This window comes from Ursus maritimus, unplaced genomic scaffold (assembly GCF_017311325.1).
Source record: "Ursus maritimus isolate PB19 unplaced genomic scaffold, ASM1731132v1 scaffold_1, whole genome shotgun sequence".
Taxonomy (NCBI): domain Eukaryota; kingdom Metazoa; phylum Chordata; class Mammalia; order Carnivora; family Ursidae; genus Ursus; species Ursus maritimus.
In genome coordinates, this window is record NW_024423343.1 from 59,636,678 (window position 1) to 59,650,988 (window position 14,311).

Consider the following 14,311-nt stretch of genomic DNA (forward strand, 5'->3'; position numbering starts at 1 on the left):
GCTCGCTGCCGGCGCCCGTCAGGTCGCTGCACAACAGCGCCCCGCCCCCGCCGGCCCCAGCCCCCGAGGCCAGGCCTGGGGTGGTCAGGCAAGCCCGGTCCCCTCACACTCCTCATGCCCGGATTTCCTCACCTCCCAGGCTTCGGACACGCGTCCCGAGCTGCCCAGGCCCTGCTCTTCAGTCCGTTTCCCCATCTTGCCCGCCTTTGTGCCTCCAGGGACCTGAGGCGGGAGGGGCGCGCTGTGAACTGGGGTGCCCCTCTAGTGGAGGGGGCTCTGGCTCCTCTGGGATGCCTCCTCCCCCTTGACTGCCAGGCTCCAGCGGCTCTGGGCTGATGGGCCCCAACTCACAGTCCTGACCAAGCCCTTCGGCCCTCTCTGGGGAGGAGGTGGGGTTGGAAGTCTGGTGCGAGGCCACGACTAGTGTTGGAACGGCCAGTTCTGCCACCTCGCGGTAAGCTGTGAGTGGGGCGAGCCACTGAACGGTGGTCAGTTCTCTTTAGAACGTGAGCACACTGCGTGTTGACTCCGTAGTTGGATCTAAGCACCAATTTGGGGACAAACAGAAAAGCCTCCCTCAGAAGCCTACTCCAGAATACAAAACCATCCCTCATGCCCTCTTTCCCTCATACACACATGCTTTGAGGACCAGGAGCAGAGGCAAAGCCTGAAACCGCTCACCAAGCCACATCTTCCTGCCCTTTGGTCTGCCTGTTGTTCCTGCATTCATGCCCGCTGGGGTCACCGAGAGCACCCTGATGGCCAAGCAGTGCTGGCATTGGAGCAGAAGCAGCTGCAGCCCTGGCCGCCGCTAGTTTTGTGCCTTTCACCCTGCTCTCTTCCCTTGAGTCCTTGAAATGTATCTATGGCTGGGGGAAAAAAATACCCTGCAAAGTTAACCATTTTGAAGCCATCGTCATTAGCGTCTTTTTTCAAACCAAACTTAATCTGGTAATGTGAGATCTAGACATAAGGCATGGCCCTTTCCCCAAAAATCCCCATGTGGATTCCACTGTTATGTGGCTACAAAACCATACCTGCTTGTGTTCTGCGTGTCTCACAGTTTGTAGTGAAACAACTTCTCTTCTTACCACCGCCTCTTCAGATTTCTGATACTAGTTCTTAGGAATAATCCAAGGGCTGCCTCTTCAAAAATTAAAATCTCAACAAGACATTTCCTGCTGAACTTAAGGGATTCCTGTTCACACCAAATCATTGTCCTTAGAACACTGTCTCTTTTCCTCAGATGAAGTTTTTGTCAGGAGGTACTTTGGCCCCCAGTGCGAATTTAACTCATGGTGGATCCTACCTATAGCACCCCCCACCCCAAAGATGTCCTTGTGCCTTATCCCCGAAATGATGAATGTGTTACGTTACATGGTAAGAGGGAGTTTGCAGATGTGATTAGATTATGGATCTTGAGATGGGGAGATTATGCTGGGTTATTTAAGTAGGCCCAGTGTAATCACAAGGGTCCTTGTAATGGAAAGAAGGGGGCAGGACAGTCAAAGACGAGGATATGAAGTAGGGCTATGAGCCAAGGAAGTCAGACAGCCTCTAGCAACGGGAAAAGTCAAGGAAATAGAGTCTCCCCTAGAGCCTCCAGAAGGAATTCAGCTCTATCTCTGGGACTCTTAAGAACATAAATTTATGTTGTTTTAAGCCACTAAATTTGTGGTCGTTACAGCAGCAATAGGAAACTAATATAGCCCTTTGGACAAACTGAGCCATTATTAAAGAATCTTAGGGTGAACATAGTGTAGGCTTCCAAGGTGGGACCCCTGTTCCATCTGTTATGTCAAGGCCAAGATTTCCTAGGCTTCTCACATGTTGCTTTACACATGGAATCCTTATTGTCTAAGGCTTTATGACCTCACTTCAGGAATATCCTCAGCCTGTCTAGGGTCAAGTGTCCATCCCTATGGTCCAGGGGATGGAATGTCCTGATTTGCCACACCTGAGTCAGGAGATCTCTAGGGAGTGGGCTCATCCCTTCAAATTATACTGGGCAAGAATAAAGAAAGGATATTCTGTCAAAGGAAAGTTAGAGTAATGTGATCAGAAAAAGACTAGACGTCAGGCAGGCATAAAACACAGATGTTTATAATGGAGGCTGAGGGAATCAGGAGGAGAATTTTTGTAAGTGGTTTTATTAGAATATTAAAGCAACCTTGTATTATAAAAAATTCCAGTCTTCAGCCCAAAATATAGTAAAATCCCTTTTACTAAATTGCTTTACATCATTTGCTCAGATTAAAGGATTTTAAGATTCTTGCAGGTAAATTTGATGCATGTATCTGGTTTCCTTTATCTGTAAGAGATAACAGAATTGCCATAATGCCTAGGAGCAGGGCCCCTTGATGTGACTGGAACATTTCCTGTTGAACAAAGTCACCTTATCTAATAGTTACCCTTTCCAGCTTCAAGGCAGCAAATCCCTTGGATCACTGTGCTTTCAACCCAGCCTCACAAACGATGCCCAGGGAGCAAAGTTAGAGAGCCCATTCTCAGAGAGGGGCTATTAAAAGGCTTCAGCAAAGAAAAGTTCAAACACATGCAGATCAATGAAAAAGAAAATTACCCAAATGGAAGGTCTGAGATGTAAGAACATACCATGCATAAATTGAGTGGTAAATACGTGGGTATAACTAAGCAAAAATCTATTGAATAAAGCTATTAATAATACACGGATCGTACGGTTAAAAAGACCTAAGATACTGGCTAACAGCGGCACGTGTATTAGGAGGAGGATCAAAGTGACCTAAGGTTCTTACATGATTTATGAGGAAAGCAAATTATTAACTTTTGAAATGGTAAAGTATTGAAATGGTAAAGTATTCATGCTAATTTATTTAGGGTGAGCGATGAAAAACAGACATCAAGACTGTAATTTAGGAGCAGTTCTAGTCTCATAAGTTAAAACTGAAGAACAGAAACAAGAGACGAAACTCAACTAATTAAAATCTTCTACAAGAAAGGGAGAAAAACATAAAAGGATAGGACAAATAGCACAAAATAACATAGAATTAATCCAAATATAGGAAAGGCAGCCAAAAAAGTGGGTCAGCATGTAATGATGAAAGTTATGACTCACCAGCAAAATATGACAATTACAAACTTGTTTCTACCCAATAACAGAGCAAAAATTAAACTACAAGGGAAAATCAACAAATCCATCACACATAGAATTGAGTGACAACAAAACAATTGTGTGTCAAAACGTGTGGTATATAGCTAAAGGGATGGATGCTTGAGGGAAATATCTATCCTATACTTCCATTAGAAAAGAAGAAATGCTCAAAATTAATGGCCCAAGCATAGAACTTGAGAAGTTAGAAAAAGTTACAGTAGAGAAGACTTAAAAAAAAAAAAAGTAGAAGAAAGGAAATCATAAACACAGAAGCAGAAATTAATGAGGTAAAAGCAATCATACAATAGAGAGTATTGACCAAGACATTCTCCGAACAGTTTAATGGAACTGACAAGGCTCTGCTGAGATTAATCAATAAAAAAAGAAAGCAGGGGTGCCTGGCTGGCTCAGATGGAAGAGCATACGACTCTTGATGTTGGGGTTGTGAATTCAAGCCCCATGTTGGGTGTAGAGATTACTTATAAATAAAATCTTAAAAAAAAAAAAAACACAGACACAAATTACCAGTATAAGGAAAAAAGGGAAGACTATAACTATGGATGCAACAGATTAAAAAAAGAAGAGGTAATTATGGACACCTTTATGCCAATAAATCTGAAAACTTAAAACCTATGTAAAAATTCTTGGAGAATCTAACTTGCAAAAGTGGACTCAAAAAGACAAAAAGGTCATTTCCAGGTGGTGCGGGATGGAGTGGCCAACGGTCTGCAGAGCAACATATCTGAGTTTTAATGTGACTGCTGTGCCACGTTCCTCACCCGTGACTCTGCGTCTGTGAGGAAGACACACTGCAGTGGTAGGAAGCACAAAGAGAATGTGAAAGACTATCAGAAAGGGATGGAGCGGGTCAGAGCCTGATCCACAAAATGCCTGCCGCATTCAACAAGGAAAGCTACCTCTACTCCATTCCCTGCTTCTCCTCCTGCAGCGGCAATGACCCCACCTCCCCCCCATCTCCCGGGTCCTCCTTGCCCTGGTATGATGCCAGCACCCCATATGGGGGGCCCTCCCACGATGCCAATGATGGGTCCTTCCCCTCCTGGGATGATGCCGGTGGGACCTGCTCCTGGAATGAGGCTGCCAATGGGAGGCCACATGCCAATGATGAGACCTCCCACCCGTACCATGATGGTGCCCACTTTGGTAGTGGGACCAAAAAAAAAAAAAAAAGCAATTTTCATTTGTATTGTGAAATGTGAAAATAAAATTGTCAACTCATTTAATTAAAAAAAAGAAAAGACGTGGAAAACAAATTATTTATGAGTAATACTACATGAACTAAACATTTATTTATTGCAGAAACTTAACAAACTAGGAATAAAAAGAAATTTCTTAACCCCAATAAAGGGCATCTATGAAAAAACCTAAAGGAAACATAAAACTGAATGGTGACCGGTGAAAGCATTCCCTCTAATATCAGGATTAAGGCCAGGGTGCCTGCTACCAACACTTCTTTTCTGCATTGTACTGTATATCCTGACCAGAGCAGCATATCAAGGAAAAGGGGTGGGGGAAGGTATAATAATCAAAAAGGAATAAATAAAGCTGTCATTATCCATTAATGGTATATTTCCCTATTTGGAAAACACTAAAGAATCAAAATTATTTGAATTTTAGCAAGCTTTCTGGATACAAAATCATTACCCCAAAGACAATTATATTTGCATACATCAGCAACAGTCAGTTAGAAAATGTCATTTTTTAAAAAGATTTATTTATTTATTTTACAGAGAGAGAGAGAGAGAGCATGTGTGAGCAGGAGAGGGACAAAGGGGGAGGGAGAGAGAGAATCTAAAGCAGACTCTGTGTTGAGTGTGGAGCCCGATGTGGGCTCAGTCTCACAACCCTGAGATTATTACCTGGATTGAAACCAAGAGTTAGACGTCCAATTGACTGAGCTACCCAGGTGCCCCTGGAAATTGTAATTTTTAAAAGATGCCATTTTTGGGTGAAATAGATCAAGGGGGTTAAGAATACACTTATCATTACGAGCACTGAGTAACATATAGAATTGTTGAGTTGTACACCTGAAACTAGTATAATACCATATGTTAATTATACTTCAATAAAAAAGATGCCATTTAAAATAGCAACCATATAAAGTACCTCGGAATAAGCCTATCAGAAATAGTGCATATCCATTGTAAAACTTTACTGAAAGACATTGAAGATGACCTAGTTAAACGGAGATACGACTACGATTATGATTACTACACTCAATATTGAAAATATGCTCGTGCTCTTCAAACTGAGTCACTGCTTCAATAAAACTCCAATAGGATTTTTTTGTGGAACTTGATGAATTGATTCTAAAATTACATGGAAGAGTAAAGGGCTAATAATAACTCTCACTCTTGAAGAAGAACCAAACACCAAAAAAAAAAAAAAAATTCAAGACAAATAGAGACTTAAATGTGAAAGGAATAAAACCATAAAACTTAGAAGCCAATATATACATGAAAATATCTTAATGACTTTAGGATAGGGAAGAATTTCTTAAGACACACGAAAAAGCAGAAAATGCAAAGATAAATACTGATGAATTCTACTACATTAAAGTTAAGAACTTACGTTTCCAAAAAAAGACCATTAATCAGATGAAAATTCAAGCTCCAAATTAGGAGAAGATATTTGCTAAACGTATAATCAAAAAGAATTAGTACTTGGAATGTATAAAGGACTTCTAAATATCATAAGAAAAAGATAAACAACTCAACTGAAAATTGGACAAAGGGCATGATTTAGGCATTTCATAGAAAAGAGAACACAAATGATTCATAAAAATGTGAAAAGATGCCTCATTTTTAATCAGGGTAAGACAAATTAAAACCACAATGAGATATTACTTCATACTCACTAGACTGGCAAAATTCTGAAGCCAAGTGATGGTGAGGTTATGGACCATCGTGCTGTTGGTTAATGTGCGACCTGGTATGACCACTCTGCTTTACTCAGTGAAGTTCAACAACATGACCAGCAATTTCACTTCCAGATATAAATCTTAGAAAAATATTTTTTACACGTGCACCAGCCAGCAAGTACAAGAATGCTCATAGCAACATTGGCCCTAAAGGCAGAAAACTGGAAAAAATTCATACATCTACCCCCAATAAAATGGATAAACCAACTGAAGTATATTCATGCGATGAAATAGCCATAAAAATGAATGAATCCTGGCTGGAACCATCATCAAAGGTAAATCTCAAAAACATGAGGCTACCACCTAAGGCTGTGATCGCAGGCTGTGGCCATGGGTTCAGCAGGCACTGAAATCTAGTCTATGCTCCATGTGCCAAGCTGTACACACTGGCACAGGGACGCCTGTCCCTGAAGGGAGGGGTGCCTTTTTTACTTTTTAAAACTGCACAAGACCCTCTATAGGTTAGCTCTGGTCCTACAAAATCATAAGGTTGAATAGAAAGACAAATCACAGAAGTACATATATTCTGTATTATTGTATTTCTATAAAGTGTGAAACCAGGTAAAACTAAACAATAATGATTCATATATATGTGGTAAAACTATATAGAAAAACAAGAGAGTGATTAATGCAAAATTCAGAATAGTGATTATTTCTTGGGAAAGAGGAAGCATCCAGTTAGGAAAGGTTCATGATGGGTTGGACAGCAATAAGGTACTGATATTCTATTTCTTTAGCAGAGTAGTGGGTACGCAAGTATCATGTCGTCATTCTTTATCCTTTACATGCCTGTTAAAAAAAAACCCTCCTTATATATTCCACATAATGATTTTAAATAAAAGGGACTCCACCCAAGAGTACTGCCTGAGGAGAAGAACTTCCAACATAAGGTTTGGACAGGGTAGATTGCCAAGGGGCCCAGAGCTGAGGGTCTGAGTTCTAAGTGGTCGCAGGAGAAGAGACGTTGACTGCCTCACATGCGATGAGGTGGGAGGGCCTCAATGGGATGTGTCAAAAGTGCTTCATGAAAAAGCAAATTAAAACCACAGCAAGATACCGCTATTAGAATGAAAACATATGTCCATACAAAAGCTTGTATACAAAGGTTCATAGGAGTATTATTTACAATAACCAAAAAAGTGGAAACAACTCCAATGTCCATTAACTAATGAATGGGTAAATACAATGTAGTGTATCTCCAAGTGGAATATTAGTCAGCAATAAAGGGAATGAGATATTGATAAACGCTACAGCACGCATGAGGTGCTCAGTGAAACAAGCCAGTCACAAAACCAGATTGTGTGATTTCATTTATATGACGCGTCTAGAAAAGGCAGATCTGTAGACAGAAAGTGGATGAGTGGTATGCTAGAGGGAGTGCTTGTGTGGGAATGAAGAGAGACCGCTCATTGGTATAAGGTTTCTTTTTAGGATGATGAAAATGTTCTAAAATTGATTGTGGTAATGGAGACACATCTCTCTGAATATACTGCAAACCAGAAAGTTGTACACTTTAAATGGGTGAATGATATGGTCATGTAAATTATATCTCAGTAAAACTATAACCAAAAAAAGAAAGGTTAAAATTTTTAAAAAATTGATAATACCAACTATCAGAATACAGAGCAATTGGAAAATTTGTACATTGCTGGTGAGAATGCAAAATGGTACAGCCACCTTGGAAAACACTACAGCAGTTTCTTGTACAGTCAAACACACTCTATACAGTCTGATCTAGCAACACCCAGGTTAAACGAAAACCTACGTTACACCCAAGTCTGAATACTAACATTTATAGTGAATTTTAATTGCCCCAAAGTGCAAACAACGCAAATTTCCCTGTGTGAGGAAATGGACAAACACATCAGTACATCCGTACAAACGGAACACGACGCACTAATAAAAGGAACTAACGACTGATGCCGACAACAAGGATGAATTTCGAATGCATTGTGTGAAGTGAAACAAACCAGACTCAGAAGGATGCATGTTATGTGATTCCATTTACATGATGGGAAAGGCCAAACTCTAGGACAGAAAGCAAACCAGAAGTTGCCAGGAATTAGGGACTGGGAGAGGCGCTGCCTATAACGGGACAGGGGGACATTTATTGGTGTGATGGACTGTTCTGGATCTTGATTGTGGTGGTGGTTACAGGACTGAATGGGTTTGTCAGAACTCACAGAATACTATACACAGTATACTATAAGGAATGACTTTTATTGTATCTTAGACTTTACCTTAATAAAAGAAAAATCCCCATTCCTCCCCCACTCCCAAATGGTCCCATGAGAAAAAAAATTTCACAGACCAGAGGCCCTGATGCTAGATGAGAATTTATCAGCTACGTAAAATTGTGCCTTTCTTACTTTAACCCCTCTGCCCCTAGGGAAAATGCAGTAACTAGGGAGCAGAGATGAGCTGAAAGAGGAAAAAAAGAAGCTGACCTTGTCCCACCACCAGCCTGTCTCCCCCTAGCACTATGAGATTGCAGCCTAAAACAGTGCCAGACCAAGGGAGGGGAGAAACTCTCTGTTGTATAAAAACTTGAAGTCTTCCCTTATTACATTGAGCTGGACATTTGATTGCTAAAATGAAACTGTTCTTGTAACTGAGAGGCCAGAAAAGCTATGAGATTGACCTGAATTCAAACAGGGGCGTGCAAAGAATCATACCTCAGAGGGGATTGGAAGGAACAGTGGCAGAAAGAAGAAAGTGACTTTAGGATCATCTCCCTGTGGAACCTGGTCTTACGACAACAGTTATGTGTGCGGTCAGTATGCTCATTACAAAGGACTCTTACCTAATCCCTCCATGTGCTGAAGAGAGAGCTCCTTGTATTCCAAGTGAGTGAAATAGTATTATGAAAGCTTAATAGAATGTAGAAAGTGGGTCCTACTTCCTAATGATCCAGCACCAACACATATTCCCTGAAAAAGTGAATCAGGCCCACCGTACGAGCAGGAACAGCAGCAAGGCACGATCCCGTGATCTTAGAGGTATTCAGATACCACAGAGGCCAAGTGCTGTAAGATCCCCATTAGAAGGAACATTTGTCTGCCATGCACATCGCTGTAACCCCAGTGCCTAGAACAGTGCCTGCGACAGAGGAAGAAAACAGGTTTTGAATGGCTGCATGAATGGAACTCCAAGGTGCAAACAGGAAAATGAGAAACAGGGATGGCTTTTTTTTCTCTGGGCTTGAATCTCAAATTTTATTTAATTGCAATCAGAATGATTGTACAGATCAGGGGTTTGGTAACCTATGACAGTGGGTTGAGTCCCAGCTTAAGAAGGGCAGTGACCATCACCTGTGGCAGCTGGTGGAGAGGGGATGGGCTGCGGTGATCTGTAACCATCCCTGGAAAGCTCTGTGCATGAAACACAAACTAGAAGAAAATTTCGTTCAAATTCTCCATGGAGAATATTTTTATTTATTTATATTCTTCTTGCATACTCTAAAACGCACAGTGTGAATTTCCTTTCCTCAAAAACAGTTGTGAGCCTGGTCAATTTATCGGAGCTCTTCAGAAGGTCCTCGGAAACGTTGCCTTAGGTTTGAGCTAAGCAAGTCACAGAGATTGGTCATGAACTACTACAAAGTTACAGGAGATCTAGTTATTATCCAACGGTTACTAGAAAAGCATTGAGAACACTAGACAGATAGCCAGACAGGGAGGGTAATAGAAGAGCAGACGCTGTTTAAGTTCTGGGATTTCCAATCAGATGACTCTATGTACAGTACCAGAATTCTCTTACAGACAGTCAACTTACGCTTTGATCATTATTTTAAGGGCACTCTAGTATAAATACAAGTCTCACTAATTTTTATCTTTTTTCTTTGGCTCACAAAATGCACGAAAATACCATAAACAGTTTTCTGAACTTACTGCATTAATATATAAATAAGATACATTACAAATGGGAAGAAAATACAAGACGCCTCTTTAAGATGGTAAATCTCTGAATATAAATAAGCAATTATTTCATTTACCTACAATTTAAACAGTCATTGAAATCATTACATGTGTTCTTTCTCTATCCCCCGCCCCCGAAGGTCAGACAACAGAAATATACACAATCTACGCAAATTAGTCCCTAAAAATACAACCACAGTACACCTGTAACAATGACTCTGCTACGATTTTCCCCTAACTGGATGCTAATGGAGAGGGTGTGACTCTTGTCATCTAGTGGTACTTCGTCTCATCCGTCATCTCTTCAGGTTAGGAGAAACACTGACAACGAGGTCAACTCTCGCCAGCAGTATGTCCCTTGGTGCCTATGACACAACATCTTGAAAAACATCTTTCCTGGGATTGTTGCGCAAGCTGGTTTGCAGCATGTTTGGCCCCTCGGTAGTTACCGAGAAGGTAAAGTTAATTCTCTTGGAATGGGAGACATGCTGTGATCTATCACCGAGCCACACTCACGATACATACATATACATATAGAGAGAGGTATATATAACTGTACATATATACTGTGTTCCTAATGGGCAACTTTTTAAAAAGAACATGATTTCCTACTAACTATAACAAGCTTAAGTAAGGTTTAAACAGTATTCTTCGGGATATTATATTTCCCCTCGATGAAATAGCCTATGTGTTTTAGCCATTTAGAGAGGTTGGTCTAGAGTGCCAGAAGGAGAGGGAACTCCCACGAACTCATGTTCTGGGGAGGGCACTTACAGATCCTGGCCCAGTCTTTCTATCTCCTCAATGAGGAAGTCAATATCAGACTGCGTAGCGGCTGGGTTCGAGATGACCATCCGGAAAAAGTTGGCCTTGTCCCCCTGAGGCTGGTAGCCAACCATGGTCGTGCCAGACTCCATCATCAGCGCTTTGATTTTGGGGGCCACCTTGTGATGGAAAACACAAAACAAAACTCAAGACCAACATTAACACCACTCTCTTTTGAACAATGCAACCCATTTCTTAGTTGAGGAAAAGAGCCTCTTGCTTTTTACTGTCTGTATCTATACTGGCATAAAGGCAAATGTTTTATATCCGAGTTTCTTCAGTGGCTTATATCCAATGACTGAGTCTACCCAATCATAAATTTCCTCAGAAACTATTGTGTGACTGAATTTTGAAAGTCAGTCGTAGAACCATGATAAAACAAAAAACAAAAACAAAAAACTCTTATGGGCTGCAACACAAATTAAGACTTCTGAATAATCCAGAGCCCAGGATCTTGCCTGGCACATACACTACACTCAATGAATATTTGTTAGATGAATGCAATATTATATAAATTCAATACTAATACCAACAACTACAAATAGTAAACTGGATATAGAAACTAACAACTAGAATGAATCAGCATTAGAGTGGACTTGAACTTAGTAAAAGACATTTTAAGAGACACAGTTTAATATGGAAGTTTCTAGGAATATGTATATCATTCCTCTGCCCCGCATATAGCAACACCAACCTAAGACAGGGATGCGTCCTTCAGCAGCTCCCCCCAAATGTGAATCCCAGCAAAGGGACAGTCCAGATTCAAAAAGAATATAACAAGATGGCACCCCAGCACCCCAAGTCTTTATTTTTTATGTCACCCTCATTAGAAGGACACATTAAAGTGTGGATGTTCTGACTGTTAGAGAAATTGCAGAGGGTTAGATGAGATAAGGAAAGATTCCATACCCTGTGTAGTTTTTCCCGTCGTTCAGGGCTATCCGGAATGCCCCTGAGGCTTTGTGGAATATACCAGAAACAAACGTTTGTATGTTCAGGCTGCAGAGATTTTCACAAAAAAACACATCAGAAAATTATGAGAACTTGAAAGAAAGCTATTCCCAAACCCCTGTGTACCCTTGGTGGAAGGCTCTCAGACCAAAAAAAAAAAAAAAAAAAAAAAAAAAAAATTCTTTTTTATGAGGGTTTCAAGTCCATCTTGAAGGCAATGTTACTTCTCTACTAGGAAGAACAATCCTGGTTTATCCAGTCATATCTGGCAAGAGAGCTGCTTCCTGTGACCAACTTTCTAGATGACCAAAGTTACCCTTTTATTTTTTAAAAGATTTTATTTATTTATCTATCTTAGAGAGAGAGTGTGTATGCGCGAGTGGGATGGGGCAGAAGGGGAGGAAGAAGGACAAGCAGGCTGCGCTGAGCACAGAGCCACATGCAGGGCTCCCCCTCACAACCCTGAGACCATGACCCGATCTCACGACCACAAGACCATGGCCTGAGCCGAAATCAAGAGTTGGCACCCAACTGACTGAGCCATTCAGGATTTCAAAGTTACCACCTTTAAACATTGAAATATTAAAAAATTATTACATTTGGGCAGGTTTTCAGAAGAGTATTATCCATCTTGCCGTTTTGTAGGGCCTCATATAGAGCAGATACCTGGCACAGCTCATTTGGGTATCGAATATGTTATGAGTTTCTCATACTGATACTGAATCTTCTCTTGATGACTCAGGATTATTATAATGAACATTAATATCATGTCTAAACCATAAGACAGGTCTCACGGAGATGCCTGGAACTGTTAAGTGTCCCTGCTCTAAAACCTATCCTTTTCGAGTTCTTCTGTATTCTTGGCATAACTTTTCAATATCCTTCCTCGCTGCTGTTTGCCATCCCCTGCCTGCCTCTAGCTGGCTTGAGATATCACATTGCTCTAAACTGCTAGAATGTTCAAAATAGTGTCAATATTCCAAGTGCGGTCCCATAGGTGAAATGCATGAACACTGTGTCATTAAGTTGAACTGCTCAGGAGTTTTTCTTCCTCATTTGGTGACTCTCCACACGTTCCTAATAGTTGAGGTTGCCTGATAAATAGACTAAGTTGAACGTAGGTGGTGTTACACTATGCTGGTTTATGAGTGGGTTTTCTTTTATTGAACGCTGGCTCCTCCTCTAACTTTCTTTATCCAACTGTGAACTCTGTTAGGGCAGAGACAGTGCCTGTTTTGCTCACTACTCTATAACCCAGCTCATGGCATGGGATCTGGCACACAGCACGCATTCAGTCAATACTAGTATGACAAGTACCTTACTGTATGCGATGTGGATATGAACTCAAGGGCAGAAACAAAAAAAAATTTTTAAGAGAGAGTGGGGGTGGGGGAGGGGGAAGGGCAGAGGGAGAGGGAGAGAGAGAGAGAGAATCTTAAGCAGGCTCCATGCCCCACGCATGAGCCCAATACGGGGCTCAAACTCACAATCCTGAGATCATGACCTGAGCTGAAATCAAGAGTAGGATGCTCAACCAACAGAGCCACCAAGTGCCCCAGAGCAGAAACAACTTTATCTTGCTCTCCTCATAATGAAGCTATGTAAAGTAGAACTTCATTTTAAAACCAGTCTTGAGAGACAAGAATATACCTGTCTTATAAACTTCTTGGAACTGAGAACTACTTTATCCTGGAGGTTCAACACAATAATAAGACATACCCAGGAAAGACAATGGATTCCAACAGGCAAGTAAAGGCCTCTGGTCTGCAAAGGGTTGGTCAAGAGCTGTACCATCTTAGCAAAGGCAAAGGCCAAAAGTCATCCCAATGATATCAAAAGAGAAGGTCACCGACACAGAGGGAATTAAATGAAGAGTACATAAGAATAAAAATTCAGATGCAGCTTCTGGCAGTGTGGGAAAACATGGCTCGAGAGCATCCCTCATTAGCTTTTCTGGAAATGTTATGCATCTAGTCTAAGATGACAACTCACCTCACCATCAAAAACCATCTCAAATTCTTCTCTGTTTTTAATCTTGGCATAGAGGTATTCAGCCAGTTCCAAGCATTTGTTGATCTGATTTTCAAATCCCACTGTGCCCTGGTGTAGAAAAAGAAGTCATGTTGGTTGGTGATGTGTTGCATTTTCCTGTGATGAGCATTTGAGAAAGCTATGCTGACCTTGTCTACTGGGAACACACGTAAGAGTATTCTTGGAGATGGTTAGGAAGAGCCACCTAATTAAATGAGTACAGTTTCTTCCCAGCACTGCAAACAATAAAATGAAGCATGTCTACTCTCTTTGGAAGGTACTCTAGTCTCTGGGCAGTTAGTTCCAATAGGGCTTTTAGTTTCCTTCTAGTGACTCACAGCCTGGACCTGAAGCCTATTGTTGGTTTGCTTTAGGACAGAGCTGCTCAAGGTGTGGCTGTCCACAAACTGTAACTGGCGCATACAAATGTGAGAACAGAAATCGAGATTAAGCAGCAAGAAATTTTAAGAGCATTTTGACAGAGTAATTTTATGTCTACTGACTCTAGTTTTAAAA

The 14,311-nt window shown here is 41.1% G+C and overlaps 1 protein-coding gene and 1 pseudogene across 1 annotated transcript in view; one reads left to right on the forward strand and one right to left on the reverse strand.

Moving 5' to 3' along the window:
* Positions 1-1,356: 1,356 nt before the first annotated feature.
* Positions 1,357-9,627, forward strand: LOC103659889 (annotated as a pseudogene).
* Positions 9,628-10,123: 496 nt separating this feature from the next.
* Positions 10,124-14,311, reverse strand: part of GAD1 (glutamate decarboxylase 1) — a 38,644-nt gene continuing 34,456 nt past the window's right edge. Inside the window, exons 14-16 of the mRNA XM_008687105.1 lie at positions 13,757-13,864; positions 11,723-11,812; positions 10,124-10,932 (exon numbers count right to left, since the gene is read on the reverse strand). Coding sequence (XP_008685327.1) covers positions 10,759-10,932; positions 11,723-11,812; positions 13,757-13,864 — 372 coding nt within the window. The 3' untranslated portion in view covers positions 10,124-10,758. The remainder of the gene's footprint in view (positions 10,933-11,722; positions 11,813-13,756; positions 13,865-14,311) is intronic.